The sequence below is a fragment of the Acanthopagrus latus genome, chromosome 15 (assembly GCF_904848185.1).
Source record: "Acanthopagrus latus isolate v.2019 chromosome 15, fAcaLat1.1, whole genome shotgun sequence".
In the NCBI taxonomy this organism is placed as follows: Eukaryota; Metazoa; Chordata; class Actinopteri; order Spariformes; family Sparidae; genus Acanthopagrus; species Acanthopagrus latus.
This window is the reverse complement of record NC_051053.1, coordinates 12538973-12566804: the sequence shown is the minus strand read 5'-3', so window position 1 is coordinate 12566804 and position 27832 is coordinate 12538973. Positions and strand designations below refer to the sequence as shown.

Sequence of the window (27832 nt, the reverse complement as noted above, 5' to 3'; positions counted from 1 at the left end):
TTTTAGCCAATTCCTGTTTGCTTGGCAGTTAGTAAACCTCTCCCTCCTCTCTACGTTGCCACAGGAACATGTCGCGGTAATCGATAGGAGCGAGCAGGAGGACCCTGCTCTCTGCATGTTCACCAGCAGACAGGGCCGCCTCTCAATACAAAATGTATTTTCTGTTCTGTCTCATTTAAAAAGGATACAAATATTAACAACTCAAATTTTCTCAGATTTATTATTGATACAGTTATAAAGCATATTGCACAGGAAGTCCTGACCAACCTCAACAGATACAGAGTCCCTCTGAAAAATGTGTAAAATATAAAAGAAAAAGAAAAACAGTGAGCATAGGGAGTCGGCACAGTTGCGTAATGATTCAAAAACACACTCAGTAATTTGTTCTGATTCTTTTCCAAGCATTGTTTGTTGTTTATTTATTATTCACCCATCTACTTTAAGCCCTAAAGACAGACAACACTTCTTGGCATGAAATCAGTCTGGTCACGTACTTCAGCTTGGCAAATAATTCCTGCTCACCCTGAATAACTTCATAATGAGTGCGTGCTACAATCTAATGATGCGCTTTTCTTCACAGAAGCAGTTTCTTTCGAGGTTGGCAAATGCTTTTGGTAAAGATCCACTAAGTTAAATGGCAAATAGTAGAGGCGCATCATCGCTGCCATTAAAAATGTAATGCTAATACATGTGGGCTAAATCACGACAACTTGTCACTAGTTGGAAGCAAGTGAGTGACCATCACTGAGGAAATCTGTTGTGCAGATGTGGTATTTTATTTTCTGACCATAGTGTCTACATTGTCATTTGCTCAATATTTACTTCATATACCTGAAAAGTTCTTGACTGAAAATACCATCACCCATAATCTTCACACGCAACAAGAGAAGGACCAAAATCCTGAAACAAAAACGACTTCCACACCACACATTAGAAAAAAAAGAGAGAGAGAGAAAACAAATATCATCAGTTTGCTGATGGCCATTTGGTGTCAGTTTGATTTGTTCACCAGTAGGTTTTGTTTTTCAGCGTCCCTGTGGTTTCACTGCACCAGCTGTTGCTTAGTCCAAGTTACTTGGGTACTGGGGAGATATCCAGTGTGTGATATGTCCGTGTGTGTGTGTGTGTGTGTGTGTGTGTGTGTGTGTGTGTGTGTGTAGTGTTAGACGGCACAAAGACTGTGTCACATTGGCACCACCGGTCTGTAAATAAAATTCACACTTGGTTCGGGCAGGCAATCGTCTCAAAATCTGGAACTCTACTTAGGCAAAGAGCAGCACCGACATGTCTCCCCCCTGTAAGGCCTGACATGCCGCGATTGGCTTTAGTGCAGTTATCTGGTGACTCTAACCTGCATTTAAGATTGTTTTACACTGCTTCACATGTAATACACAGATTTGTAAACATTTAGGATGTGGGTCAGTGTTGTCCAATCCTGATGTTTGGGACCCAGAGCCCTGCAGGGTTCAATTCTAACCAGTAATTCAGGGTAAAATATAGTTCTAGATGGAGTTTAACAATCAGGTAGGACGGACAGCCGGAGCACACTTGGTCCCAAAGACCAGGGCTGAAAAGCATTGATGCAGCTCACAAGTTTGTGGCAACACAGTTCCTATTCACAATCAACATAATTAGGCAGCATACAGTAAATACAACTCTTCTGCCTGTATATTCATCCTCGCCAAGTTATTCATTTCTATGTCATGCCATATGTCTTATTATCAAGATTCAAACGAGAAGTCTGGTGATGTTCTGTGTTTTTCTTATTGTCAAAAATTCCCATAAAAAGGCCGAAACCAACAATTAACTGGAAAAAAAACCCAACATATTTAGTGTATCCAAAACCTAATGCATCTTCTCTGTAGTCTTTCAGAGCCACAACACTGTACCCGGCTCATTTAGCCACTTTAGTCTGATTTGAATCGATCCTAATTACGCCATGCTGCAGCTGTATAGACTCGCTGCCCGTGGACCAAAACCGCCACTGCAAAAAATTCCCCACCATATGCACCATATCCTCCTGTTAGAGAAAAGTTGTTCAAATGAAGTTGTCCAGCTGTTTTGGGAAATTAATGAACCATCTGTAGGTACTGGCCACTAGGAACAAATGGGCACAGACATGGTGGCAAAGCATACTGAGAGGAATTAACACTGTAGGTTTTGGTCTTTTTTTAAATGGGATTTGCTGTCAATATCCAAACTACAGAATATCCCAAAACTGGTCCTTGATGGAGATAAATGGTTAAAAAAAAAAAAAAAAAGACCGACAGCTGGTGTTTCTTTTTTAAGTTTGTTCTAAAATGTTATTAGTATCAATAAAATCTTAACCACACACCCCCAATTTGAGCTATTCTGGGTACTCTTCAAGCTGCGTGGTGTCATCTAATAACAGCCCTTATGCATTCAAAACATCTGCTCAGGTGTAGCTTTGCTCATACACAAACATACGGCCACACTATTCCTGTTTTGTCACCTCTCAATGAATAAGCAGGTCATGAGGAGGGGTCTCTGAACGCTGTCGGATTGTCTAAAGAGGAACGACTACATTATGCATATTCGTGATGATTCCCCCCCCCACAACAACAGGCAAACTCAGGCAGGTGGGCTAGGATTACTCGCCGATGGGACAACGTGCTTCCACACATACACAGTATGTGTTTGCATCACGATTCCCTTCTGCATTTGGCACTGAAAAAGAAACCGCAGGGTAAGGGTGAGGTGGCAGGCTGAGTCGCACTCTTCCTGTGACATTATGACAATTCTTGGAAGAATACAACAAATACAAACGTCCCTGTGAAAAGGCCTTTTTTTCCGAGGGAAATGTAGATTCTAATGGGTCTGATGGGAAGTCTTATTAAAGACCCACACACTTTTGAGGGAGGTAGATGGACATGATTATTTTACAAGGCAGACAGGCAGCTTGCTTTAGTTGTCTTGCAAATCACCTTTGAGACACTTAAGAGCAGAGGGGTGCTAGCCAAGTTATGATGAAGTAGGGAAAAAGTTTCGCATTGAAAGCCAGTCGAACAGAACCTTTCACAAGCATAACGCCCCCAAAAAATCCCAACACACTCTCTCCTTGCATCAACACCCAGTAATAACTTAGCCTCTTCCACTCCGTATACTGTGTACATAACTTAATTTGCCTCAAATGGACATGATAGTTTTACATAGTTTTGTGACTAAGTAGGAGCTGCAAGATATACAAACTCATGACCGTTTCAGTCTCTTTGTATCAGGAACACAAGGATCACTTTTGTCCCTTAGCAGAGATCTGTTGAGTGTGACATCCTCAACAAAGAGGTTAGCTCTCAAGACCTTTGGCTGAAGTTCTTGTCGTCTCTTCCTGTGCTTAAGATTAGAAGTCTATGATTATCATAGGCTGATTGGATTTCTAGAGAGGCTAGAAAGAAGAGAAGAAGGTGTCAATAGTTTCTGTCTCATATCATCAGTGTCTCAAGGGTTAAAATATCCTTCATGGACGTCCTTCCGGGGAAGTCGCACTCAGGAAATTTTGGTCGGAGTTTTCGCTTGAATCAAACAATTTCAGATCCAGACTCCTCAAAAACAGTCCGTAGAAGTTTCAGTTGGTTAGAAAGATAAAAGCCTAGTGTCCTGAAACAGAGCGAGGAGTTCTGGTTCTGCTTTGCGTTCAGCAGCGTCAGCCGTGGGAGGAGAAGATGGGCCTGCTGATGTTGCTGTTGGTGGTCATGGCGGCCAGCTCCCACCTGGAGGGAACAACAGGAAGAGTCAAAAAGGCAAGAATCATAAGGTTTCCTTTCACGTTCGCAAAGGACACATCGTTGCCTTTTAGTTCTGATCTGGTTTGCGTTCACTCTGGTCTTTTACAAACAAACCGAGCTGCGTACAAACGCAGGCTCCAGTCAGTGACAGGGTGGAGGCTGCACCCACAATTCTCGCAAGATATCATGGAGATTAGGAATAAGGTAGATAAAAGAACTGATTCAATGGACAACCATGAGTTACCATGGATACCAAATGATCTTTTATTAAATGATCATTTGGTAAGATTATCAAGTGCAGAATCCTGACACTTTTATCATGTTTTATCATATTACACAGAAACATTAATAGTTTGAAATATCCAATATGCTACAATTCTACTGCAGCGACACTCAATCAACCAATTGTGTGACATTCCCTTTCACCCTCTGCTCCCCTCTTGTCGGAGCGAAGGGCTACGATGTGGACAGGGATGAGGGAAGGCTCCACTGTAACGCGAGAGCCAGGAGCAGGGGCTGACAACAGGGTCTAGTGCTGACCTGCTGACAGGTCAGAGGTTGAGCTCCAGATTGTTATCACTGGCTCTGGTTTCACACTCACTCCCCTCTCAATTGCTTTATTCGTTTTTTCGTTGCGCGCGTGTGTGTTTAAGAGGGGAGATTGGCATTGGAGCTGGACATGCCAGTGAGGGGCAAAGGGAGTTAACCAGAGTCTTGTGACCCCAGAGGAGAAAAACCCTCTGAGGGTTAAAGACACAACTGCAAACACTGAAGTGGGGAGCACGCAAGGTGGCACTGACAGTGTGAGAGGAATGAGAGGCTGAGAGGAGTAATTAGTATCGAGTTGCATGGGGTCCACGTGAAAAAAAAAGTCATCTCAGTCAGACTCATTCCTCTCCGTTTCAGATGCACTTGTCTAATGAGCCACATTAGCTTGAAAAGGTCTTTTCATTTAGGTTATGTGAGGAAGTTATATGCGTAAATTTGATGGACTGACTGAATATTACTGAATCAGAATTTTAATATTATGCTCTTTATTACCGAGTAAAAGACACAGATTTTAATTAATGGGACCCTGCCAATTTAAAACATACTCACTTTCACTTTTATATGCAGCTAATTAAAACTAGATGTTAAAGCACATAGAGGGAAAAAAAAGTACTTCAGCAGCAGCTACTGTCAACCTTCTTTAAAACGGTTATTACAACTTCCCCTACCCTGTGATTGCAATGTCACAACAACTCTAAGCAGTGCTCTCAAACTTCTGAGCTTTCAGCAAGTCTATTTGCAACAAGTTAAATGTCAAAATAATTTCTAACTTGTCAATGAGAGTAGAAAATTATGTATTATTAATCTAAAAAAGCAGAGATGTGTAGTAAGTAAATAAAACCAAACAAAATCCTTCTTGACATATACTCATTTGAAAACATTACAAAAACAACATATCGAATGTTTAAACTTCATTAATATGTGTAACTATAAGTTATTCTGAATTTCATTTCTGCAACACCATTCAGAACAGTTTGATTGAAAAGGTGAATCTTTAAAAAGTGTACATGAATGTCAGAATTCTCATCTGGTATTATGCCTAAGTTTGCTTGGCTTTAATGACTGTGGGTATGGACTCCAGTGTGTGCAAAATCTGAAGACTCATGTTGTCCCTGCATCCTTTGTATGCCACAAAGCTTATTGTGATTACAAAAAATGCTTGCAGTTCTCAGTCTTCCAAGTTCGCCCTAATGTTCAATGGAGTTGCGCTAACTTGTGGAGTCCATGCCTGCTCAGGTGCATGCTCTCCTTAAAAGCAAAAAATGGGGCTTACAAAATACCAAGACATTCTGACATTCATGTTAATTTAGTTTAAATTTGTCCAATCAAATTGTTAAGCCCCTCTGTAATGAAGCACATGTAAAATGGAAGTATCACATCAGTAGAGAGAGGATGATTGTCCTCTCCAGACTACAGACAGATAGCATCACACAGACTTCTGATCATGATCCAGTTTTTCTATACACATCATTACTAAGGAAGAAACAGCGGCAGCGATGATGACAAGCCTAACACCAAGAGCATTTACAACAATATGTCAAATCTGTGATCAAAAAGCACCAATGGTTGAAGAGAGGATGCTCATCTGACCTGATATCATGTGGGAGTCCTGACTGCTCCAGACTGTACTGAATAACAGCTATTTTGCATAACGTCTTCAAATTAGGGCCTGGAAAAGAAGAGAACGTGTAATGAGTCATAGACTGATCATAGACACTAATCATACCAGGCTAAGAATATCCATTTCAGCTGTGGGAATTCAATATGCAGCCAAGCAGGTTTGATCTGAGGATTTGCAGATGAAAGGCATTAGATTCTGTCTCTATAGTGTAAAAATCATCATGTTTTGTTGAGAAAATACCCAAGAAAAACAGCACAAAAAAACAACAGCGTTCGCATATAAGGACACACACGACATTGTGATGTTAGTATTAAATTCCATTCTAATACTATTGAGAAACTTCGTCTGAATTACTATCCCCGTCAAAGCTCTTCCACCATATGTTCGCTAATAAACAGTGTGAAGACACATGTGACTGGCACGTGGAGGCGTGTGCCACAGGGGATGCCACTGGGTACTGCCAGTCCCATACGGTCTCTGTGTCAGCCCACCTACACAACCCCTAACTGTGGCTTGACCGCATTACAGGCAGGAAAAAAGGCTTTATTTGGTAGTCCATGAGACGGAAGTACCCCACGTGATGATACAAATTGGGGCCAATGCCAGGCATGCTCGGCCAGGTTGGAAGTGTAGCAGTGGTGTAAGGAGGGTATTGGTTCTTTTGAAATGTATTTAGGTGAGCACTGGATATAAAAGAATCCACACTCAGACCACATTTGGCATCTGAGTAGTTTGTGTTCATTATATAAATAAATTGTTTTAAACCCAGCAGTTAGCACAAATGTTTAAATAAAAAACAAAACGTCCCAGCATTTATAGAGCCTTACTTGTTCACAGCATCTGTGGAACTCAGCCATAAAGGTATGGCTTCCTTACACCAAAAAAGAAAAGTAAGCACATGTACTTGTGCATTCAACAACACATCATACTTCTTGCCTTGCTTTTGAGGATGCCAGGCTCACATTGGCCTGTTCTCTCTCACACAGTGGTAAACATTTCGCCTGCGCCAAACCCCATTAAAAACACTCAGTGTACTTTTAGCAATTATGAATTTTACCCTTTTGAAAACACAATAGGGGAAACAGTCTGGAAACAAACATTTCATTATGCTCAACAGACCAAAATGTGTACTTTTCCTTGCAAACTGCATATGAACCCTTTGCTTTGCTCTGTAAGACACATTCTTAAACTCACAGAAGAGACAGACAAGGATACTTACTGAAGTCTAAGATATACAGGTCTGAATGATCCATGAGGTTAAATTCATCACCCATTCCTTGCTCTGGACAGGGACTGTAAAACAAAAAAAAACATTTTTGTAAGATTAGAGCTGTCAACAAAAAAATACTGAATATGATCACTTAGTAGTAGTCAAAGCTTCAAACCTATTCAGGGGGACAAAAGAAACTCCTTAAACCTCCTATGTGTATTTCCAAGGATGTATTTTCTGTACTTTGCTTCCAATTATTCCCCTCGTCATCCATCCTCTTAGCATCTTTCTTTAACCACTAAAGTTCATAATCAGGGAGCCACAGATTATTCTCAGAAAAGGCAGGGCTGTTAACGCAGTGCTCTGCTTGCCTTATCATGGGCTGGCATGATTTAAGCCCACAGGAAGTACAGCATTGCAGTGAGACGGCAGGCTGGCCCGTGCTGATAGTCCCCCAGACCTGTGCAGCCGTTGATATCACTGCACATCTGTTTCCTGCCTCAGCTCAGCATGCGCGCACACACACACACCTGTGAGACACCTGGTGCACCACAGCTTAAAAAGCCTGGACTTTCTTCAGTAACTAACTTCATATCAATTAATCAATTAGTTGAAATGCAACATGGCTACATGGATGGACACTGTGCAGCTGAATAAAGTGCAACTGAAAACAACAGCTACAGTCTGTGGGAGCTGAACTAACGTTTTAAAGAAAATGTATTCTCTTGAGGCAGCAAGTATATTCCTGTAAATGTACTCGATGCACATCATTGCTTTACATCCGTAACAACAGTGCACCAAGAGACCTGTGCAGATAAGTGGATAAAAATGCACTCTACACTTTTACACAACCCAGAGGACAGCTTCAGACAAACAGGTGCATTTACCAGACAGTTTAGTGTCTATAAATATCCATCATGGAGAATGACTGAGGGACTTTTAAGAATAGCTTTGCAAGAAGCTTTCTACTACACATGGACTGTCATAAGGCATGAGACACCATCAGACACCACCACTGTGCTGTTGAAGCAAATCTAGCAGAAACTACTGATTTTGAGCTTTGAGTTTGAGTGTTTATGTTTCACTTTTACTTCAATCTGTCTCCATTTTTCATTCTCTCCTCCACTGTCTCTTCACCCATCAATCTCTTTTCCCCTTTCCCGCTGTCCTCTCCATCGTGTCTCCCTTTGCTGCGTGTTCAGGATGTTGTAAGGGTTTTACGTTGCTAATCTTCCCTAAACAAACATAGTAGTGGCTTAAAGCGGCCAGGAGGGGTGCAGAGCACGAGCGCAGTCGTCCCAGGGGGCCAGCTGGAGAAGTCATTACGCCCCCTGCCCCCCAGGAGGTGATCCACCCGGGCTTACAGCATGGACCTTTATCAGAATACCCTCAACCATCCGAGCCCCCTCAGCTATCATTAGACTGTCTACTCTCGGACCTGCAGTTCAGTGCTGCTTGTAAAATTACTGTGGTGATTAAAATGGTGTTTTACATTTCTGGCTGACCAATAATAAAGAGTTGATGATACGTTTTTAAAAAGAGGCAGCTATAAAACTACTGCTGAAATTGATCGTCTGCTGCAAATGCCACTGTGCCGCATGTTAAGAGAAAAAATTGGTTTTACATCTTGAATGCATACTGATGACTCACAACCTATGCTCAGTGTCCAAAGAAAAAAGCTGCTATGCCACAAGAGTCAAACATTTATTGGTTGCATTCAATACTGTATGTGTAAAAATGACAGTAACGTCAGCAGTCTGTCTCCATAATAGAAGTAATGAAAAGCAGCATCTCTGTCTGCAGGAGCTATCAACTACTGTGCACACTAGCATGGAGAGACGCTATGGGCCTTGGATGATGATGCGTGAAAAGGTTAAGATAAGAGGTTGATTTAACAAGAGCAAGCCAGAGAGATTAAGATTGTATCCCTTGAGACCAGGCTTTCTCGCATGTTCATGGGTAATGTCAGCCTGGGTGTGAAATTCAGCAGAACATTAAGTAACGATAATGCTTTATTGGTCATCGCAAAAAAAAGGGGTGGATGGGGATCATAGAGGCTGAGGAAGGGAAAAAAAGGCGACCGGCAGTGGTTGGAAGCGGGAAAGTCACAGTGTGTGACTTTATGTGGCATCCTGGTGTTTGATGGGTCACTTTGTTACTCGATCAGCAAAGTATCACTATGTGTGAAAGTGCTCCTCCCCCTACAGCAGCAGCGGTTCCCAGTCTGAATGAGGCCTGAGTGATGCCGCACCCCCACTAAAAAAACACAGGCTGCTATTTCAAACAACACTCAATGAGGGTGTCTAATCACCCAATTGCCAGTCCTTTCCAGCAATGCACTGCCTGCTCCACCTCATTATCTTTCAAACCTTGGTCTCAAAACGGTGGAAGAAGGAGTTGAACTGTACCCTTAAAACTAATGAGGGAACAACACAGAGTCTGGGAACGCTCCAATTTGTCTCAAGTGTACAGGAAAGCAATTACCCACACATTTTGCAAATGACTTTCAGAAACAGTAACAATGGAAGTCAAGTGACGAGAACAGAGTATTAGAGCAAACTCCATTGGTAACACCTCTGCTTTCTAAACATACACACACTGGTGTTAAAAACGTAGATGGACCCCGGCCTGCTGCGGGCATGATTTCAGAAGCTTCATTGGCCGTATCCTCATTCTTAGAGTGATATAATCTGCATCCTTTTCCTTTCTCCACTTCCTATTGAACTTTGGTCCTTCAGAACCATCTAGCCAACAGGAACTCATCACAAACTATAACTTCCTGCCAAGAACCTTATCAGAATGACCAGACGTGCATCATGTTATTTCAGCTTTTAAGTGAAAGGAATGAAAATGCTTTTAAAAGGTAGTGATAGTTCAATAACTGCAAACAAGCATATCAGACACTTAAAGCAACATTATTTCAAAAATAACTAGGGCTATAGTGAATAGTTATTGTGGAATTAAGCCTCCTAGCATCAAACTCATTGCTTTTTTTCCCTGAATTATAGGTGTGAATCTGGACCCAGCTACCAACCCAAAGCGACCTGCTTACTCCAATTTTAACAGGGCAGTATAGCAGCAATATAACACACCAAAAATTACACCTTTATTACCACAGCAACAAAATTAATCTATTTAGGCAGTAACACTCTTTAAGTCAATTACTTGAGTCCTTAAGCCTTTACAAAATGATTGCGGATCTGCATCTGGCCGCTGATAAATTAGTTTATTAATGTTGATCATTTGGTGCTCGAGGACTTTTTGGGGGAAGATTACATCAAAAAATAAGACAAGAAATATGATATAAACCTAAAAATAACAGTTTTAAAGAATAATTTAAAGATTGTGGCTGGACCATGGCAAGACTGTAGTCTTGTAGTAGCAGATAATATTTATCGCTTCAAAGGATTTTTTTTAGGTATGACCAGTCATTATCTTAACTTATGACCAGTCATTATTTTAACTTCATTTTTTATACACACTTTGAAGCAAAAATATTGTGATTAAATTACCAAATCTACAAATAGAATCTAGAAGGGGATCTGTGGACTGTTTAAAATCCAGCAAGAGTTGGCAACAGTTTCGGAGCTAAACTTTCTTACACAAATCCAACAGACTTGGTTATCACAGATCGATAGATTCCCGCCTGTTTCTTTTGCTTTAATCTCGACTGCCTCACCTCGTCTTACCGAGCTATCTGTGCCCCCTCCTGGGCAGTGGCTGGACAGTGGATTAAGACCTGTAGCTGCCCAGACCTAAGCCCCATGCAGAGGGTGAGACACAAACTACAGCTGGCTCTCAGAGACAGACGCCTGGCTTCAGATTAGACAGAGGAGATGCCAGCCACTAGTGAATCATGCCTCTCAAATTGCAACCCCTGAGGATGAAATCTAGTTGGATGGTGATGTTGCAGGCCTTACAAATCTCTGGCAAATACAAATTTAGTCCCATTTATCAGGACAGGTTGTTATCAACCAAGTGTGCCTATAAAAATGAGGAAGAGGAAATAGTGCTTCAGGACCTTGAACACAGCTGGTTGATATACAGGGGAAACTCTAAACTATTTGTCAAATGCTCCTCTAAAGTTGGAGGATTCATTTTGAAATATAAATTACTTCCTTTATAGCCACAATCTGAAGACTAGCTTCAAGGTCAGGAACCTAACAGGAGAAACATAGACTTTACTTGTATGCTTATGATGCATGCCCTCTATCAGAAAAGCTTTTGAGTAAACTTCTTACTTTTCAAGTGATTATATCTCCATATCCTGTGCTTTAATGGTTGCTATAAGTATTCCCTCTCATGTAAGTTGGATCACTCTCTTTCATTACAAACAAAAGTCATGTGGTGTTTCAGAAAAGTCTATTTCACTGCCAAGCAGTCTTGTTTAAACATGACTCGCTGACTGAGAATAAACAGCACAACCTGTTAAATCAATAAGCTGGTGTGCTTTGCTTGTCTGTTTTTACTTTGTCTACAGAGTATGGCATTGTTCTACAGTGGAGACCTAAAACCACGAAGATGGGCTTTTGCTTGTGGTGCCAGTAGTAAATCACAAGTCAAACTACTACTAGTTAGACATGTGAATTTATGTGGACAACAGCATCACAAAGCATCACTTATGCAGTCTGTTTATTTGAGCTGCTGTGCAACACTCAACCCTATGACACCTTCATGTATACAGCCTGTTAGTGGGTTAAAGAGGGTTAAGATGCAGATGAAATACTATCAGGAGCTTGTCTTTGAAGAGTAAATCACTGTGATGCTGTGCTGCTCAGAGGTCCTGTCCCGCCACGTGCGGGATGCCCTATATCCTGCTGGGGTCACCTCCACTGTTTGACAGGTTTTATCTTGGGCATACTAAATGCGTGTGCACACACACACACACACACACAAACACGCGCACACACACACACACACACACACACACACAAGACTATTAATAAAAGGAAACCTCTGCGGCCTACCCTTTGACACCCAAGGCCAAACGACAACATGTGTGTGGCATCATAATCTATGGAGTGTTGATAGGCGTGTTTCCGTGGAGCCAAGTTCCCTGTGGCAGACCTTATTATGGGGTGCAGCGAGTGCAGCCATATTGATATTTATATTCAAGAATTAATGAAAACAAAAAAAAGAAATTTTGTGAAATGGCTGACAAGAAAATTATTATTATAGAGTTAATTTTGGCTCAGTCCCATGTAATGTTTAGTCTAACATCTGAACTGTCAGGTTCAACAGTGATAACAAGCCACACTCTTACCAGCTGGATTATCGTAACAGCAGCCCTTTCAGCCATTGATAAGGTGCAAAATGGCCTTGTAGGTGATATCGAGGCACCAGGCTTTTGACCTTTCAGATTTACTAAACAGAATCACTGGATTCTGCAGAGGCTCTGCGGCTCAACAACTCAATGTTTTGAAATGACCACTTAAATTCCTTGCAGATTAAATATCCTGGTGACATTCTGGTGGATTAAACAAGAGGTTTTGGGGCTGGGATGTTTTGGCTACCAGTGAGATTAACTGCTGTGCAGGCTCCCTCTTGCTCAGAGAATACAGCAGCTACACACTCTCCCTACCTGAAAACTCAGTGGTGGTCTACCAGCTCTTATATTTACCATTTCCTATCCTTACTAAGTCAACATAGTGAGTGACTGAAACATTAAAACAGCCCAATAACTGACACATAAATGCTTTGGGATCTAATGTCAGGTCTGGTGTCAGCATGCTTACTATCGTCACTAAATGTACCAACTGTCAGTGAATATCATAGCTGGCAGAGCAAAGCAATCATGTGCACCACTCTGACGTCAGCTTAACAAGAGGAGCTGTGAATCAGCAAGTAATGACAATACATCCAAACACATACAAGCACACAGAAATGGCACACTTCACAGGAAAAGAGAGAATGCTATAATGGGACAGAGAGTTCTTCCGGGTACTGAGCTTAAGCTAGTAGGGAATCTCAGCAGTGACCTACAGCAGCCTCTTTAATTTGACTGAGAGTCAGAATCAGAGGAAGTGAATCATAGATACCGTGATATTTTACAAACCATAGTTTGTCCTTTTATGCCAGAGACACAATGCACTGACACGTACATAAAAATCATTCAGAGCCAGACATTGTCATTAGCTTTGGTTTCCCAGCATTAGAGATGTTTAAGAAAGGTTATCAAATGATAAATTAACTTACAGGATAACAAATAATTGTTGCCACAAGCACAGTGGTATTTCTTATTAAGCAGATGTTTGTGTTACACAGTATTATCAGGTTAAGTTTCTTTTCTTTTCTCTTTGTTTGGTTTTCCATTGGCAAAATGTTAACAGCAACTAAATGTGGTGCTTTTTGTCTGGTATCATCTTAGTCAAGGTTTCAAGCAATCTGAGTCTATACTTAAAGATGGAGTGGAAACACTGCAGAGCAGTTCAGAGACAGTTGTCACTTCTTTAACACAGACATCCTGCACAGCAAATTGCAACTCCATTTTTTTTTTTTTTTATTTACTTGACCCAGATTTTGAAAATGGCAGCCCAAAAAACCAAGTTGTGGTCAATACAAAGAGGAGATGTTCTTTGCATGCCTACCCTCCACTGTTGTTTGTGTAATGCTAATGACTTTGTCAAGGCATTGCTATGATCACCTAAGAATCCCATATAAACTAGAGCTGCACCAGCTGCAGTGATAAACAAAATCGAGAAAAGTAGCTGGCACCAAGAGTCCAGCAAAGCCAAGTTGTCATGGTCATCAATGCTACGACTACTTGGGGGTGCACAGGAGCATGTTTAAAACTAGTCTAACCTGACTAGCTGCCCCTATGGCGAATCTGCAATCATCCATGCTACTAGCACTAACCTCATCATCCTGTGTCTCAGCTAGTATAAATTTAGATGATAACACAAGTGTCACAGACCAGACCTGGGCCTGTCTGAGCATAGTGATGACATCAAAGAGACACATCCATGGCTTAAGGCCACTTTGGCACTGCAAGACCTAAACTGACAGCCACTGGTCCTTGATTCTCAAAGTGAAGGGCAATTAAAAACTCCTTTCATCAGCAGCCCACATAAAGGTGCTGCAAGGCTCAAGGCATACCATCTCTATTCTACAGAGAACTGGAATGGTTCAAAATTAATTCAATGACAAAAAAGCAAGCCTACAATCAGAGTAAAAATTGAACACAAAGAAATTATTTAAATCTATCAGGGTGGCATGAATACATGTCATGGTAAAAATAAATTCTCTGAATTTAATGAAGCAATGAATACACGTCGTAATGTCGCAAGGGCCAGTGCTAGATTCCCCTTCACAGATTCCAAGCTGTCTGCTCCCAGCATGCCAATCTGTCATGTCCTTGTTCACATCCTGCCCCTCATAGGATGCCCTGTTCCCTAGCTTAAAATGCTTCCCGATTTAGCCCAACCGAGGCTTGTCGTAAGCAATTATACACCGAGTTCCATGAATGCCAACAATGACAACATAACCTCAGCAGGAGATCCATAATCTTTGCGGCGCTGTCTTCATGTGCAGCTCAACTTTAGCAGTGTTCAATTCCTTGGAAGGTGAGAGAAAAGTTACAAACACACAGGATTTGGCAAAGGATGCTGCCTGTTGCTTGTGTGCGTAGTTGAAGGTCAGTGCAGGTGGAGTTAGTCATGCATGGGTCGTCCTTCGTGGGGCAGTGAGCAGGTCCCAGTAAATGAGTGTAGCAGAGGTGCTGAGGGTATATCAAATTGCAGTCCGTGAGAAAGAATGCTCCCTCAGGTCATAAATCAGAGATGGGCAGAATTTCGCGCCTCTCTGCAGATCAGCAGGCCTGTTTACACTGACGTAAGTGGCACACAATAGACTGCCACTAATGCCTAGACTGTCATTCACACACACACACACACACACACACACACACACACACGCACACACACACACACACACACACTGCTCATTTACCCTAAAATAAGGGCACATGTTTACCTAGAAACAGGCGCACAAAACAAAGGACATCACGCACTATTTAACAGCACCAAAACAGAGAAATCCAATGTAAATATCAAGGCCCATTCAATGTAAATCTCAACTGACTCTACCAAAGGCTACATCATGCTGTTGGTGTTGTTTTTGTGTTTACTGTCAACACACTTCAGTGTTATGTCCAGTCCAAAGCGCAACCCCTTTGAAAGTAGATCGCTCTTGCACTTAATAGTTTTATTGTCCTTCACTAAAGTAATAAATTATTCTTGAACAAATTCCTGCAGGTAAAATAAATATCATAAATTGGGGAAAGAATCAACTGGAGGGTTCTGTTTTGGATCAATATGAAAGGACAACTAACTCAGGAAAACAAGACGTAGACCATAAATTTGAACACAATTTCCTTTGGCAGGCCTACCAAAATGAGGAGCCCCAGAAAAAACACAAGCAAGGTGTCCAGCGAGTAATTCATGATGACCTGTGCAAACATTTGTCAATTGCATTGAGACAGACACCAATAACTTCATGCCCTGTTAACTGCACTCATGTTGTTAGGTCAAGAAAAAGTAAACACAGGAGACATAGCAATAGTGTTCACACTAAATTATAGGTATATAATGTGAAAAAACTTGGCCAGTCTGATCTTTATCAACCAAATGAACATTAATAAGAATACTTTTCTTAGTAAAGAAGAAAAAACAAATAAATAAGTGTGATACGAAGCCGTTTGGTGTTTGTTTGTGTATCTTAGTATGTGTGTGCACGTGCTTATGGGAGTTCCTGTGTGTAAGAGGCTTAAGTGTGCTTATGTAAACAACAAATGTGCAATGTTGAAGAACCTGTGTGGCCACCTTGTTTGGTGGATGCAAGGATCATGGTCTAATTTGTACAGTAACAGGAAACAACATCTTGGCGGACTTAAACCAAAATCCTCGACTTAATAAACAACACAAACAAACTCAAGTTCTCCACTTATAAAGACACTTGATGTGCATTCATGAATATATGGTAATGAATATATGTTAACAAAAAGTCAAATTGGCCAGAGTGAAAACAAAAACAAACCTACCCTGAACATTTTAAACAGGATGTCGTAGATAACGTGTGGTGTTTGATTTCTTCCTTTGCTCAACCAGCACCCTCCATCATTCCAGCGGCCCCAACGACACTCCCTTTCTAGCCCCAGTCCTATCTGCTCCCAACAGGAAATCATGACTCCTTAAAACCCATCCTGGCCTAATCCCGGTGAGAACCCAAACAATGCATAACTATCTTCAAATATAGGCATCAACTTAAACTCTTTCTCTGGACAATTATTTTCCTTTCCCTCATTATTAATAACTGACTTTATCGACATTTTACTGGTGCATTTACAAAGAGCAGATTTTCTTTCTTTGAATTGTAATTACCAATTCAGAAATGAAAACAAGCCTTTAAATATGGTTCTGCTGGGACATAGTTGGAAAAGTTAATTAACGTTTATGAACTACAAATGCTTTGTTACATTCTATTATTTTGAAGTCAATAAACATGCTAATTAGGGCTGCAAGATATGTTAAACAAAAAAAATCAAAATGCAATCATTTGGGCAGCTAGTACAACAGCCAAATATCTTCAAGATTGATTATATTTGCAGCACAATTTCAATTTCACTTTTCACAATTAAAATTATGATGATGCAACACTTCTGGGATCTGAACCAAACAAACATATGAGGCCATCATTGCAGCACTATAGTTCTTCATTGTATTACTATTTTCTCACCTTTTGACATGACCAAACATTAGATAGCATGATAGCAAATATTGTGATTTTCATCTTTTGCTTTGTCTTTCAGCTCGATTAGTGATACTTGAAACTTAATTTTATTTGTAACAACTATGATGCTGTGATAATGGATGAATTGATGACACTTGTGTATTAGGGTATCTTGCTACCTGTGATTTGGTGGCCACTGGACCAGCTGAAAACTAATCTAGCAGCAGACAGAAGCCTTTAGGACTCGAGGGCCTGTAGACGTAGTGGGGCTGAGAGGACTCTTATCCACAGCCTCCCGTTCCTCCCTATCAGGTTAACCCAGTGGGGTTTGTCTGATAACACAGCATTGCTGATAACAGTAGCCCAGGTCCCGGACTACTCTGGACCATGCTAACACCGTTAGCTACCTCATTACTCCACTGGCTACTGGCCTATCACAACCCGTCACCAGCCCAGTGGCACCTTACCAGCTATGAAGCCCCAGCAATCACTTCTACTTGCCAACAAGGGAATCATCACAGACTGCTGTCTACCAGAGCCAGACCCTCCATTTGGCATGTAGAGGCAAGAGGGAAGAATTTTGTTTTTCTCAAACAAACGCAGTGAGCACTTTGTATTGAGGGCCTGTGCATCATCAAAATTAACATGACTAACGATGAAAAGAATTAAAAGAATTAAAAGTAGAAGACTTTTAGTGTTTATATAAAATAGGGTTGGTAACATTTCCCATCTCTAGCCAGGCAGCTTTTCAGTTCTTACTGAAAACCAATACTTTATCCAAGAGTTTTCAGGTTTGGACAAATTTAAGTTTTTATCTTTAACATAATGTTAATTCTCAATCCACTGTTCAATTCACATTTGTTTTAAAAGTCAACTGTGTAAATGACTTAATTCAGGAACTACAGTATCAACAAAATGTGAGTCTCCAATATAAAAACAATGCAATAGTGACATTGGTTTTACCTTGTGTTTTTGTCTGATCAAAAGGTAAACACCAGAATTAAGCATTATACTGAACAGATAAATACCCTGTGTGTCACACTTAAGCAGCAGCACATCTCAGCAGTAAATACTAACATTATCAGAGACAGTAGTAGAATAATGTCATGGCCAGAGGTGTTGTTACCAAGTATGTCGTCATATAATTTTGCAGGTATAGCTCCAGAAGGGTATGCAGAATTAACTTCAGGTTTCAATGTTAAAGTGTCACTGCTAACAGAAATATTGAGTCACCTTCACACGTAGTTGGATTCATTAGTGTTGCTGCAATAGTCATTCACTGCAGCTTCGCATAGTTAACATGTTGATGGAAGTGTTGTTTTTTGTTTTTTTTTTATTATTTTATGCCATACTATATAAAACTGTACTATACCATATCATAATAAATTATGCTATACAAAACTGTCATACAAAATCAACAATGAACTGATAAAGACCTGACTATTGGGTTACATCACAGTTGCATGTTTTTGTAAGTTAGTTTTTATAATGAAATTACATTCTACTGAAATGAATGAAAACCAGTGGTGTCTGAGGTGTATGACAAATGAAGTCACTCCAGTCTTTTGATTTGTTGACGATGTTGAACATTTTCTACACAAGAACTGAGATAACACATAATAACTGGTGTCACCACATTCATCATTTAGCTGTGTGGCATCGCTTTGTTTATAAGAAAACAATGGCTCAGCTTGCACAATGGGGTTTTATCACCATATGCTGTCAGCCTAAGCTTTTATCACATTCATATTCTGTAGTTGGAAAATAGTCATTATTAATTGCGCATGTACAAAGATCTGATTAATAAATCCATAGAGAATAAAGAGGATAATCAAAAAAGAAAATGCATTGCCGCTAGAATAATCAAAAGGGGCAAGGGGCTAAAATTGGGAGTAAAAACTGAAGAGAAAAATTACAGTTAAGAATACTGATATTTTGTGCCTCACCTGGTTCCTCCAAAGAGGATGATGCGATCTCCAACCATACAACAGCACTGACGTCTACGCGGACACGGGCCTTTCCCCTTCGGTTCTACCTTCATCCAGGCAAAAGCTTCTGTAGTGTTTACACATGAGACAAGAATAAAGTTGAGATAATAATATATTTTCTATTCAAAGTATTTTTTTGGCCTTTTATGGCTTTATCGATAGGAGAGCTCAGAGAGATGACAGGAAACAGGATGAGGGGGAGTGACATGCAGCAAAGGGCCGCAGGTGGGACTCGCCGGGACGCTGCAGCGAGGACAAGGCCTCTGCACATGGGACGCCTGCTCTTCCAACTGAGCTAATGGGCGCCCCAAGATAACAATATTTAGGAGAAGAAAAAAAAAAGACCCATATTACGCCGGCTGTCCTCTTTCAAGATGGAAGACTCTCAGTAAATTATACATCATACAATCTTACATAAATTATTACATTCTTGCTTTTGAACACTTTGACAGGGGGATCTTTCACACAGCAAAGTTTGATTTGTGCGGACTACATCATTTCACCTATACAAACTCTCAGTCACTTAAACTTATACATGATTCTAAGTGCTTGCAGTTAATTCAGCTCCCTGCTATATTTAAACACAGGGCCCAGGGATACACGAATAAAAAGTAGAGATGAAAGCAAGAAGAAGAAACTTAGCCTTCGTTTGAACACAAAACTTTACATTTCAGAAATAGACACAAATCCTCTCCTCTCTTCAGCTGAAGTGCAGTATGAGTGACGATGTTGAAGCTCTCTCAGTTGTTCCATATAAGGATGAAGTGTGCAGTCTCACTCTCTCAGAGCCAACAGCATCATTACATCTCTATAGCAACAGGCCATTCAGACTTTGTTGGATAATTAGGACTATAACTGAGGTGCTGCCATCTAGTGGAGGACAAAGCACAGGTTTAAATGGATTGACAGCAGATCTAAGGCTCACCCAGTGCAAACCTCTCCAGCTGGACACAGTACCAGGTACTTCATCACTAATTACCCTGTGACGTGCTATAAACTGGAAAGGTTAAATACTGGTACTGCTTGGCTGTCTGATATGTTGCACATTCTGTATGCCTGCATTGGTCACAATCAATACACCTCAATATATCAATAAATAGGTAGGAACTGAGAGGAAATAGGACAAGTTGGCTTTTTTTGTAATAACTAATGCACTGGACTTGTGGCAGGTACTGTTTTTTTAAAAGACGGTCATCATAATATGAAGGAAACCAATGGACAGTGCCGTTTCAACATCATATTGACGATGGATAATCCCCTGGTGTGTTGTTTCCTCTTTGTTTCGAACAAGCACACAAAGGTTTCTTCTCATAAACACTGGCAACATTCCTAAGAGCAGACAAAGACTCTCAAGACTGAATTATTGTCAGTTTTCACCTGCGTGGTTCTGGCAAAAAATAATGGCCATCTGTGTTTCAAACTCGGCATAGTGATCAGGGAGCAACCAGCCAATATCAGGAGACTGATAACGATGCAATAAGGGAGGAGAGGATTGACTACATGGCTCCTTACAGAAGAATGAAAAGGAGGGTGGGTCAACAGGACCTAGCACTGCCACTGCTGTATTACCTCAACAGAGGTGAACAATCATCATTGCAGGTAGATTAAAAAACAGAAATACTATGCACTACGCAAAGAAAGTCTACCAGGAAAGAAACAATTCACAGCAATACTTCACAGCAACATTACACGTTTACCCAATCTCACATGTATAATAAATAATGCATCACCTGGATTGAACTTCCAGAGATCGTTGAAGTGCCGGTCAAGACGGGCATTGTATCCTCCAAATATATAAAGCTCACCATTGTAGGAAACTAAACACAGAAAGGAAAAAAATGTTGAGGTCTATCATGCAGATCAATTAAATTTGCAGCAGTCAACTGAACCCTGTGAACTGGCTGAATCAGATGGATTTGTGTAATCAGACAATGTGGGCGAAGAAATGCAATCTTGAATACAGAAAGTAGAGCACTGTTTATACTCCATCCTCCTCAATAAAAAAAACAAAGCATGAGAATGAAATGGAGAAAAGGACACACTGGAAAACAACTGCAGCTACAGAAAAGAATCATTACAGTAAGAAAACCTGAAAATGATTCTAGAAGTCAAAAGTTTTTCCTCTTATTATTTCAGACTATTCAAACAGAGCGAGCTATACAGTTTGTTTGTTTGCTTCCCCCAAACAAAACAATACTTTTACTCTCCATATGGTCTTATTGTTACACAATTCTCAAATTGAGCTCATGAGTCTGAATGAATTATGGCTGGACCCTTATCTCTTTAAAGGCTACTTCAGAATAAAAAAGAACAGGAAATGTAGTCAATGCATTTAAGGGATTCATCAGAAATCTGTTCATCATATTGATTTAATGAACATATGTGTGTCTTACAGGCTGAATGGCTCCTGCGTCCCTCTGGCAACGGCTGTGTTGAAGGTGTGCTCAGCCAGCAGTTGGTCTCTGTGTCGAACACTTTGATCTTGTTGCAGTAGATCTCGTTGTTTGAGTGGAAGGGTCCAAAGCGGTCGGCTCGCCCTCCAAACACAAACATCTTTGTCCCGATGATGGTGGCTGAGTGGAAGTCCCTCCAGCGTGCCGGAGTGCCCTAAAAAGACAAGGCCAGCGGATGTTACTTTTACACTCCATAAAGTTTCTCTAGGGAAACGAACATAAAGCAGTCTACTCAGGACAGAAGGCAATGTAATGTAACCTACATGCTTACATATGGCAATCTTGCATAACCCGAATTTCACCTCATAAACATTCTGTTTTCACCACAACCCTGGGTGTGAAGCTTCATCTCCATACTGGCAAAAAAGGGGCTTCTTAATGAGTAACTTCAGCCAAACATCGCCATCTAGTGGACATAGTTACCGACTACAAGGGCATGCAACATCCAAACCACATTTTAAGCAATACAGCCTTTCGAAAACATGTCCATTATTAGTAAATGGATCCTGTATGAAATTGGGTGGGAATCAAACTCAGAATAATCATGCAGCTGATACTGCGCTGACAATGAATAATAAACAAAAATACAGTACGATAATGACATGTGATTCGTTTCGACTGAATGAAGCTGCACCTAACAAAGGCGAGCCTCTACCCCCTTTTGCATTTAGCTGGCCCATAGCCACAGTAAAGCCTCTCACGTGCCCTTCTTTCCAGCATGTGCTCCAAATGTTTTCCACAGATCTTATGCAGACAAACAGGCTTTTTGACTTGCATTACAAACACAGCAATGGGAGAAATAATACGAATCAACTAGAACTGCAACAAAAAAAGCAAGCCTCAAGAGAATACCAGACTAAACAGGTGCAACAACATTAATATAAAACAAGGTCATGTGTCAGAACAGCAGGTAGTTTTGTTTCAAACAGGAATGCAAGTTTGAGTACATACAGTCACATGCACAACTAAATCTGTAAACACGGTTCTCTAATCTCCTTGATGACAAAATGTTATCAGTTAGGAACTAAAACTAGTGGCTGGTGGAGAAAGCCCCCGCTGCACCCGTCCCTAGTTCACCGTCAGGACTGGTGTCTATGTTTAAAATATACTTTACAAGACTCACATGAGCAGGTTGAAATGTACAAACACAAATGGCATTTCCCAAAAGGGGAGTATACATAATCCTCTGTGAGGCTTTTTGTGCTTGGCCCCCTACCAGGGAGCAGCATTACATTGCAGTGCCTTTGTATCCAGCCAATCTGACCACTGAGTGCTCGTGTCGCACTACTGCCAACTGCAGTAATAACCGATGGTTTGTGGATTTCCAACAGCGCTTTGAATGTAACTGAGCATGATGCCAGTCCATTCTATCTTTGTGTTTTGTTGAGTGATTGCTTTGTGTCCTCTTTTATTTGGACTCAACACAAGACAATGTCTGAACAGGAAGAAAAATTATACTTTTGAAGGATTAACAACTGGTATTTTTAACTCACTCTTGCATTTATTAATGACCAAACCATGGTGTTGGTGTCCAGCTTGTGGATGTCATTGGAGAAGCAGTCCGCCTTAAAAACAGCAAAGGAGAGAAGAAATGATGTTTTAATGTTCAGAGAGTAAGTCCCACAGTGAAGAGAGATGAAGACTCACCAGCTGCTCATAGCCTCCAAATATATACATTGCCTTCATCAGGACGCAGGCCGAATGGCCATCCCTCGCCCCTGGGACAGTTCCCGAAATCTTGGGTGTGAACCATCTGTGGGTGTCTGTGAAGCAGCAAAAGTTTATATGAACTCTAAGTACGTACTATTGCGAGGGACCGATCCTCTCATTTTACAATACTTTAACACTTGAGTCATGAGCAATAAAAAAACATCACACATACAAGCAGGTGTTACAGCTCCCTGACGTAAAAACAGTTTCGTCTTCCTTTTGCTCTCACAACCTCAACATCAAACAGGTGCATCTTGAAAGGAAATACAGCCTGAAACTAACACTTAACAGCAGGAGCTAGACGCAGGTATACTTACTGATATCGAAGGCATAAAGCACGTTGCAGGCCCCCTCTGTGTCATTACGCCCACCCCAGAGGTAGATAATGTCATCCAGCAGCACAGCTGTGTGGCCATAACGCATATATGGCACTTCACGGGCACGCTCGTGTCCTCCCGTCCTCACTGGAGGCAGTTTCATCCAGCGTAAAGACACTGGAGTACGAAACAGAGGAGAAAGGGATCGATTTAATACATAGTAAAAAAAGCAACTTGTTACAGCTCTAAAAAGATTTTTCCAGAAAATATACAGACAATATGTACTTAAGACAAGCCTCAATCCCAAAGTAATGGAAATATAATTAATAGCATACTGCAGACAGGTAACCTAATTGTTAGATAGTTGAGGTTCAAGATGAGTTTAAACATTTGAACAAACAGTTGGGGAATACATGTGCAAGAGATTTAACTGTCAGACTTAAGATAAAGGGCAGTATTGACATTTCACCAGTCTTTTACAGCTGTTTGACATACCTGCATTTGTTTTAATGAACAGAATAACAAGATGTCATACAGTGTGAAACTTGCCTAATTGCTGTTAATTTTTAACTTATTTTGAAGGGTTAAAAAAAGGTTAAAGAGTTACAAGTCTGAAAAGATTGACAAGTAAAGAAAATGGAAAAAAAGCAAAGGGCTTTAAATGACAGCAGGCTCTGCTGTAAAAGAGGCATCAAAGAGAAGGCACCCAAAACAAGTGACAAGATGAAATACTGAAACAATGGCTAAGGAGGTTCCATTTCCATTTCAATCAGCCAAAGGTGTCATTATCAAGTTGGTTCTACAGATCTTTTCATGTCACAGCAACAGCAGGTAGGCTCGAGCTACTTTAAGAAGTTGTTAAACCCTAAAGCAGGTGGCTGACCACACAGGGGAAAAGAATATATAAAATGGGTTATGAGGAAGAAAAGGGAGCAGTTTTATAAAAGATAGAGCAGCATATTTAGGGAAAACACCTGTTTGTGAGAAAAACAACTAACAGAACATTTCACGAACCGCAATGGAAAGCTTGGTTTTTGATAACCAGCTGTAATGAGTAACCGTTAAAACGGTTCAAGTTCAATAAACTCTGAGGCACTCTCTCGTCCTTACCCCCGAATTTGAAAAACAAATATTTCCCTGCAGCATTATAGTATAAAACACAGGGCTTTTAAGGTGAATTTTTTCACCCACATAGAAAACAAATCATTTCAGTAAAAACAGAAACCAAAAGTGTTTAAGATATACATAAATAGATATACTGGGATTCTAGTGTGGCCCTATTGAAACATTCCAGCTCTTTTCACTGACGACTCGGTGTGCTCTTGAGCTCTTGACCTGAAAATAAAATATTTTCTTGAATTCACTGATTTTGTTTTTCTGGTCATGAGATCAACAAGCACTTTCCAACAACAGCTGCACTCACAGTCAAGATGAACAGCTAAAAACAGTTAGGATGTTAGGATGCCTGATTCCAAACATCCTAACAGTGTTTCACTGAGGTGTTGCTCCACCACATGCTGCCAACACAGCCTCAGTGTGTCTTGTACAAGTCTCTGAATTCTACTGAAGGAATTGGAACACCATTTTTCCTGGAATTTTTCCTCATTTAGTAGTTTTGATGAGGGTGGTGGATAGCACTGTCCAAGACATCCTAAATTCCCCTTAGTTGTTCAGTTGGATTGAGATCTTGTGTCTGCTAAGGCATATCGCTTTCATCCTCAGCAAACCATTCAGTGACCCCCCCTCGTGCTCTATGGATGAGGGTGTTGTCATCCTGGAAGAAACTACTCTCAGCAACATAGCAATGTTTCACCATAAAATAAAGATGATGACTTTGTAGTGATTTGCAGTGACACTTCCCTTTACGGGGGGTAACTGGATTCAAAACATTACTGTCAAAATTCCCCCCAGAGCTGTCATGTTTCTCTGTTCATTTATTCAGGTTCATTAAACACCACCTACCTGTGTTGAAGACATGCACATCAATCTGACGGAGTGTCTCGTAGTCCTCCCCGGAGCAGTAGCCTCCAAAGGAGTAAACCTTGTGGCCCACCGCCACAGCAGCATGGTTGACTCTCCGCGGCCCTCCTTCTAGGTGCACCGACCAGCGCAACATTCCACGCGCAAGCACCTCTGTGACTGCGAGTCCTAGACCATCACTTTGTTGCTCGCTTGGATTCCATCAAGTCAGCACCACTGAAACCTGTGATCACAACAACAAGAAAAGTAACACTCTGCTTAGTAGCATGTAGGGGGCAAAGTAGGAGTGGCAATGGAGGAGAACACAAAGGGCAACTGTTTGTCCTCTTGGGTTGAGAGTTGCTCAGCTTTGCTGCTGCTGACAGACTCACAAGCCCCCGTTTTATCTAAGCTGGGAGAGTATTTTAAGAAGTGATTAGACCTACACCTACCACTCCTCTTTTTTCTGTTGACTCCCATCCCTGTGCCCTCCAGCTGCACTACAAAAGCACAGTCAATATAGAACTATAAAAAAATACATAAAACACAACTTTCAAGCAATACTATAGCATAAAAAAGGCTACATCAATAAAATTACCCACAGCCCTTTTCACCATTTTCTGACATTTTATAGAACAATCAACTAATCCATTAATCAAATGATAGTCCACAGATTATTCAACAATGAAAATAATCATTAATTGCAGCCCTTATGCAGCAAGTGTTCTTATCTGTTGAAAGGAGTGCAACAATGAACCAGTCTATTTTTGGCAGTTAAGTTTGCATGGTAAGACAGCCATGCATATCAGAAATATTTGCGAAAACAAAACACACCACAGGAAGCATCTTTAAAATCTGCAGTTAAATGGCAACTTGTATTCCAACAATACTTCCAACTCGAAGAAACGCAACTTATTAACAGCAATTAAGTCCGTACAGACAGGTTAATATTCACTTACTTGCATATGTCATCCTGTGTGTCATGGATAAACTAAAGGTATAGGACGTAATCCTACAGTATGTAACTCATGTTAATCATATACAAGTCCTACTACAAAGGTAAAAGCACTGAGTGAGGCGAGGTGTGACCTGATGAAACCTTTCATTCTGGCACATTGCCCGTGTTCCTATCACACAGGAATGAGAAGTCTTTAAGCGAGGACAGCGCTCTGCAAAACAAAGATGAAGCTGTCTGACGAGATTCAATGAGTTTCAGTTGCTCCCATCACGTTGGCCTCATTACAGCGCATGCAAGAGTGCGCTGGGAGAAGGGGCTGCTGCTGATGGCTGATCACGTCCAAGCATGACAATAAAATGCCAAAAGGCAAATCTGTTTGGGAACCCTTACTACAGAAATTCCCCCCACACTGTGTGCCTCTTGCTTATTCTGTCTGGATGACTCACTTCCTCACTGACCTCTAACCTTTGTTTGCTCTTAAAAATAAACCCCCAGCAGACCATTCACATAGACCTTTCTATTTCAAGACCACCCCATGTCAGAGGAGCACTTCAGGCCAGATCTAGGCAACAGTCAAATGTGAGGCAGAACTTTACTAGAGTCACTGTGGCAATTGCTTTGGAGCTCACTGTAAGAGCAGTATTGCAATCTCAAGACCCCACCTGGGGTAAAGTGGTTCCTCATGCTGCAGAATGCACTTACAACATGAGGGGACTATTGCATTATCTCTGCTGCAGTCAAAACCGGTTTACAGCAACTTTCCCCATTGTACAGTAAACAGCAAGTTTCACTATCGCGTACATTTTGAAAGCAGGGACATCTTAGAGATAGGGTGGAAAGCAGTTTCTCCACCCTCCTGACCCACTGAGCAGGATATTGTTGATATCAGATGACTAGCCGTCTCACTGTCAACCTGAGATGATCACAGTGGCTTTGTGGACAATAAGACTTGTTTAACATATAGTGAAACCAATATAGATCAGCACAGGTCTCGGATGGACGTGTAAACTGTGGCCGCACAGCTCGTTGATTGATAAAGCTAATCTAAAGCCGGTGACATTGAGCTGTAACACCGTTACTACAGTCCAGTCAACGCCTCATACACAAGGTAGCCGATGTTAGCTACCAGACCGGAGTTGCACACGTCTGTGAGGGACAGCGACTATCCACTGGGGTCGCTTGTCTGACAACATCAACCCCAAACAACATCAACAGCGTGCCTGCGTCCAGCTGTTTGATAACCCGCTGTGCGCGAGGAGAAGCTGTTGCTAGCTAAAGCTAAAGCTAATCCATGGAGGCTAACTGCCTCATTTAGCTGCTAGCTAGCTAACGTGAACTGAATATATCCAGCCGGTAAGAGTAAAATCACTTCAAGCCCTGGCAAAGTTTCGCACTGCTTAGTTAACAGACCGTAATATCAGCAGAGAAATAAAGCGTATCTACCTTCAGGTGCAGTCGCTCCTTGTTATCTGGTGTTTAGACAGGCAGCGGTATCCACCGGGAGCCCCTACCGACCGACTCCCTCGTGACGTGTTGGGGAAGAACCGTCCGCTAGCACCCCCTACCGGCTGTTTGAGTCCTGGAGAAACCCGTATTCC

The 27832-nt window shown here is 41.2% G+C and overlaps 1 protein-coding gene across 2 annotated transcripts; it reads right to left on the bottom strand.

Annotated features, from left to right (window-relative positions):
* Nucleotides 1-201: 201 nt before the first annotated feature.
* klhdc3 (kelch domain containing 3) lies at nt 202-27832 on the bottom strand. Of its 2 annotated transcripts, none has more exons than XM_037124296.1 (11): nt 27678-27832; nt 25280-25520; nt 23318-23494; nt 22938-23053; nt 22784-22855; nt 21231-21444; nt 20568-20654; nt 18796-18904; nt 7133-7206; nt 5883-5961; nt 202-3728 (listed from the first exon to the last, which is right to left on the bottom strand). In XM_037124296.1, the coding sequence occupies exons 2-11, from the start codon at nt 25431-25433 to the stop codon at nt 3662-3664; spliced, it is 1149 nt and encodes a 382-aa protein (XP_036980191.1). In that variant the 5' UTR covers nt 25434-25520; nt 27678-27832; the 3' UTR covers nt 202-3661. The 2 variants fall into 2 exon arrangements, with proteins under 2 accessions (XP_036980191.1, XP_036980192.1); XM_037124297.1 differs by lacking the exon at nt 27678-27832 and adding an exon at nt 25729-25749.